The sequence below is a fragment of the Medicago truncatula genome, chromosome 2 (genome assembly GCF_003473485.1).
Source record: "Medicago truncatula cultivar Jemalong A17 chromosome 2, MtrunA17r5.0-ANR, whole genome shotgun sequence".
Classification (NCBI taxonomy): domain Eukaryota; kingdom Viridiplantae; phylum Streptophyta; class Magnoliopsida; order Fabales; family Fabaceae; genus Medicago; species Medicago truncatula.
This window is the reverse complement of record NC_053043.1, coordinates 26,094,890-26,100,206: the sequence shown is the minus strand read 5'-3', so window position 1 is coordinate 26,100,206 and position 5,317 is coordinate 26,094,890. Positions and strand designations below refer to the sequence as shown.

The 5,317-nt window shown below is 39.9% G+C and overlaps 1 protein-coding gene across 1 annotated transcript; it reads right to left on the bottom strand.

Moving 5' to 3' along the window:
* Positions 1 to 1,824: 1,824 nt before the first annotated feature.
* LOC120578340 (uncharacterized) lies at positions 1,825 to 4,020 on the bottom strand. Its single transcript, XM_039831017.1, has 2 exons — positions 2,469 to 4,020; positions 1,825 to 2,366 (listed from the first exon to the last, which is right to left on the bottom strand). The coding sequence occupies exons 1-2, from the start codon at positions 4,018 to 4,020 to the stop codon at positions 1,825 to 1,827; spliced, it is 2,094 nt and encodes a 697-aa protein (XP_039686951.1).
* Between the last annotated feature and the right edge of the window lie 1,297 nt (positions 4,021 to 5,317).

Here is a 5,317-nt window from a genome sequence, read left to right as displayed (position 1 = left end):
CGGGTCTCAAGTTCCAACAGTTTTTTGAAGCTTTAGATCCTCTCTTGGATAGCATAAAGCAAGGGTGCCTTCAAAGAAAAGATGGTAAGTCCAAGCTAGAGGAACAGACTTTTCGATATGATCAGCTGTTGGATGAGATTGCTGCCTTTAAAACCAAACTGGAAGCCTTTCGACAGGAAACTCCTCTTATTCAATCCCAAATTGCGGATATTGATTTGTCGATTGCTCAATATAAAGCCAAAATCGAACAGTTGGAGGGCCAAAAAGCCCAACTTTTGGCAAAAGAGGGTATAATGAAGTCTGAGGCCCAGATTGCCATAAAAAAGATTAAAGAATCGAAGTCTTCTCAACAAGAAATAGCGCTTCTCACTGCCCAGGGTAAAGCTCTTGAAGATAAACTCGATGGCCTAAAACAACAACTGTCTCAACTTACTTCTGGTTTCCAAATGTAATCATCTTGTATCGAACCCATCATGGGAGTTTGATTTTGTTTTTTTTCATTGTACTCGTATTAATTTTGTAACGGTTCAGCAACCGTTTTTAAACATAGAGTAATATTTATTGAGAAATTATCTTTATTTTCCTAACTTCTCTTTGTGTTGGAACAAATCTCAAGATGGTCATCATGATGAAAAAACCGAAAAGTCTTTTTTCTTTTTTCATAAAATTAGTTCACCTAGGGAACCGTAAATCTTCCAAAAATCTAATTATGAGATTCTTTTTTGAGAAGATAAAACATAAAGTTTTTTACAACTTCCTTCCCACGATTTGGCAATCACGACGTCCATCTGATGCCACGTGTCCTTTGATGATCCATGATGATTAAGAAAATGAACCGTCATTTTCAAAAAGGAAAAACTACTTTCAACTTCCCACTCTTCTTATAAATAGCGTTTTTGTCTCTTCATTCCTCACTTATCTTTCTTTGTGCTTTATCAAACACTTTTCCATAAACAAAAACTTTTTCATGGATTACATAAATTGTCTAAGTGATGATCTGATCATAGACATTGCTACTAGAGTGGCTAAGGAAAGCATGATTGATCTTTTTTGCTTTCAAAGACAAAACAAAAGGATCGCTGCTCTCTGTAGAGACCGTAAGGTCTCAAGAGCTTTTGGTGGAGATTGTATCAGGCTGCTTACCGATTTGAAGCCTTCTCATCCTAAGTTGGATTTCCAACTTCGTTTGTGGGAGCATGGACACCACATGTTCTGCATTTTGAGGTGTACCCAGTTCATGTTGGACCCTGAGCCTTGCATCCCTACCATCCAAGGCTTGCTGAAGAATGCCATGGATGCTGGCTCTGTGACCGCTCTGTACTTCGACGTACTGCTGAGGGCGCTTGACGGTATCACACCTGATGCCGCTACACTTTTTCATGATTTCTGGTCTCTTCTGGAGACACGAAACGTCGCGCGATATCGTCGAGACATAACAGGCGTGGACACCTGTTTCCGCTTCGTTTCAGGCTGGTATAAAAGATTACTGCCTCCTCGATTGATCCGTCGTCGATTCTGCAACAACTGTCGCGGGGATGGATTGAGACGCAACTATCGAGGCTATCACCCTGCTGAGGATGAGCAATATGATCTCCAGCGCTTCTGCCTTAGGTGTCGTCTGGACAGCGAGATTCGATGGTTCCTCGATCTCTTTAGCTTTGGCCAACTTATGTAGGGGTCTCCATCGAAGAATTATTTTCTGTTTGTAGCATTTCTTTTGTAATGGTTTACTTCGCGCTCTTTTTAGAGCCTCTTTTGAAATTATGTGTAAACCGCCCATTAGTTGGCTTCATGAAATGCTATATTTGAGTTTATCTTTTCGAATTACTCTTGTATGATTCTAATTTCCTGCAACGTTGGTTTATACCTTTTCAAGTACTTTCCATTTATTCGTAGAATCCTTCGATCGTCGTTCAATTCCTCGATCTCATAAGCATTATTCGAAAAGACCCTTAATATTTGCCATGGTCCTTCCCATCCGGGTGACCATTTTCCGAAAGCTCTATCTTTTTTGTCCATTGGTAAGATCACTTTCCATACCAAATCACCTTGGGCAAAAAACTTCGATTTTACCTTTTTATTATATGCTTTTGCTACCTTTTCTTTTTGTCTCGCAAGGACTTCTAATGCTGTTAATCTTTCTTCATTGAGATCGGTCCATTCGTCTATGACCATGTCCCAATAATGATTAACTGGTATTTCGCATTGCCTTTGAATTCTGACTGACTGCAGCAGAATTTCTACTGGTAGTACAGCATCATGACCAAATGTTAACCTAAAAGGTGTAGTGTTTATCGATTCTTTGGGAGACGTTCGACATGCCCATAAAGCTTCGCCTAATATTTCAGGCCAATTTTTGGGCTTTGCTTTTATTTTTTGTTTAATAATGGCAATGATGTTTTTGTTTGCTGCTTCAACTTGACCATTTGCCTGTGCATAGTATGGTGTCGAAGTTAGCAATTTAAAACCTGTATCTTCGGCGAATTTCACCATCTTTCGACCAGTAAATACGGATCCATGGTCTGTGGTTATGGTTTCTGGGATACCAAACCTATAAATGATGAACTTTTGGATAAAGCTTATGACTTCCTCTTGAGTAACATCTTTTAAGGGAATTGCTTCTATCCATTTCGTAAAATAATCTATTCCTACTAAGATATATCTGTATCCTCTCGATGAAGTAGGTTTAATCTCCCCTATTACATCTAAAGCCCATCCTCTAAATGGCCACGGTTTGATTATTGCGTGGAGTTCACTTGCTGGGACGCGTTGAATTCCAGCATACTTTTGGCACCCTTGGCATCCTTTTGCAAATTCTATGCAGTCTTTGAGCATAGTTGGCCAATACAAACCTTGTCGAAATAAAAGCCATTTCATTTTGTGGCCTGCTTGGTGTGTCCCGCATGTTCCATCATGAGTATTGGAAACAGCCAAATACGCGTCTGTCTCTCCCAGGCATTTCAACAAAACTCCTTCTGAAGTCTTTTTGAATAGCTCACTACCCATTATCACATAGCTTAAAGCTCTGTATTTCACTTTTCGAGGGGTGGCTCCATTTGGATTTTCCAGATAATCTACTATGGGCTTACGCCAATCGTTTTCATTTAAATCGTTAATGACAAAAATTTCGACAGAGTCCGTACCTTTTATGGAATCTTGACTTGCTCTGGTCCCCCCAAGTTTTGGCGTTAACGATTTGCCAGGAAAACATTCTATCGAGTTTCGCCTGTTTCTAATCTCTATTGGCTCTTGCGTCCGTTCCTTGGAGACTTTGTACCCAGAGGCCCTCTGTGCTAAGTCATTTGCGTTTTGGTTCTCCATGCGAGGTACGTGCCGAATGCCCACATGGCGAAACTGTTTTAGCAATCTGCTAGCTATTGCATGATAGGTGACCAAACTTTCTTTAACGCACCTATATTCTCTAGTCATCTGTTTGAGGACAAGTTCATAATCTCCTCTGATTTCGATGCATCTTGCCCCCAGTTCGAGTGCAATCTCTAGACCTGTAATTAAGGCCTCGTACTCGGCCTCGTTGTTAGAGCAAAATTGACTGATTCGAAACATGTGTTCGAATTTATGGTGTTTGGGCGATATTAGAACTATCCCTATGCCAGTACCATTTTTATGACTAGAACCATCGAAATATAAATTCCATGGATGGTTGTCTATTTCGGTTGTCAAAACCTCGCTTATTGAATGGTCTACAATGAAATCAGCCACAATCTGGCCTGTGACAGCTTTTAATGATTGATATATTAGTGAATACTCTGTCAATGCCAAGGCCCATTTCCCGACTCGGCTATGTAAAATTGGCTTCGACAACATATGTTTAATGATATCAAAATGGGAATACACATAAACGTCAAAAGGCTTTATATAATGCTTGAGTTTTGTACATGAGAAGAATAAACACAAACAAAGTTTTTCACTAGGATGGTATCTTGTTTCAACATCTTTAAGTACTCGACTTAAATAATAAATGGCCCTTTCTGTGCCATATTCATCCTCTTGTGCTAACATACTTCCGATAGTGCCATCGACGTTGCTATATATAACTTCATTCTTCTACTCTTCAACAAAGGAGAAAGGACCGGAGGATTTACCAAATAAGACTTGATTTCATCGAAAGCTTTTGGTGCTCAGGTTCCCATTTGAAAATATCATCTTTCTTCAACCGAAGCAGTGGTGAGAAAGCTTGTGTCTTGCCACTTAGATTTGATATAAATCTTCGGAGAAAGTTGATTTTTCCTAATAGAGACTGTAATTCTTTCTTTGTAGAAGGAGCCTTGGTCTCAATTATTGCTTTGGTTTTGTTCTGGTTGATCTCGATTCCTTTTTTGTGCACAACGAAACCTAAGAAATCACCTGCACAAACCCCAAATGCACATTTTAATGGATTCATTTTCAATCCATATTGCCTCATCCTTTCGAATGATTGGCGTAAATGTTCCAAGTGTCTCTCTTCCGAAGAAGATTTCACTACAATGTCATCTATATAAACCTGCATAAAATTCTCTATGAAGTCATGGAACATCAAATTCATCGCCCTCTGGTACGTAGCACCAGCATTTTTCAGACCAAATGACATCACTATCCATTCATAACATCCTAATGCCCCCGGGCATCGAAATGCGGTCTTGGCGATATCTTCTTCTGCAATAAAGATTTGATTATAACCAGAGTACCCATCTAGCATACTCAAGTAATCGAAACCAGCCGCTGAATCTACTAGCATTTCTGCTACCGGCATTGGGTATTCGTCTTTGGGGGTAGCGAGATTTAGATCTCTAAAATCTATGCATACCCTTATGGTCCCATTTTTCTTTTTAACTGGAACTACATTCGCTAGCCAATCTACATACCTTGCGGGCCTGATGAAGCCGCATTTCAACAGTCGATCTATTTCTTCTTTGATCTTTGGTAGATTTGTGGAGTGAACCTACGCGGAATCTGCTTGACTGGCTTTTTATCTTGTCGAATTGGTAATTTTAACTCCACCACTTCTCGTTTCAAACCAGGCATCTCGTTGTAATCCCATGCAAAGCAATCTTTGTATTTTCTTAATAGCTCTGCAATTTGACATTTAAATTTTTCAGGGATTTTGGCACTTACATAAGTAGGTCTTTTAACCGTTCCGTCACCCAAATCAATTTCTTCGAGGGGATCTTGTGCCTTCATTTTCGTGGTGGATCCCATAGGATCCTCTTCGAAGCCCAACGGTTCATCATCATAAATGCAATCCAGTTTCTGGTCTTCGACCTCAATATCTGTTGATCCGTCTTCTAACTTCTCAGTGTTCTTTGACTTCGAAGATTCG

Excerpts from the sequence above, each read along its gene's own strand:
- LOC120578340 (XM_039831017.1), bottom strand. The coding sequence starts at position 4,020 with ATGTTAGCACAAGAGGATGAATATGGCACAGAAAGGGCCATTTATTAT. Across the intron at positions 2,367-2,468 it reads GAAATTCGCCGAAGATACAG|CAAAGCCCAAAAATTGGCCT; the intron begins GTTTTAAATTGC and ends AAAAAATAAAAG.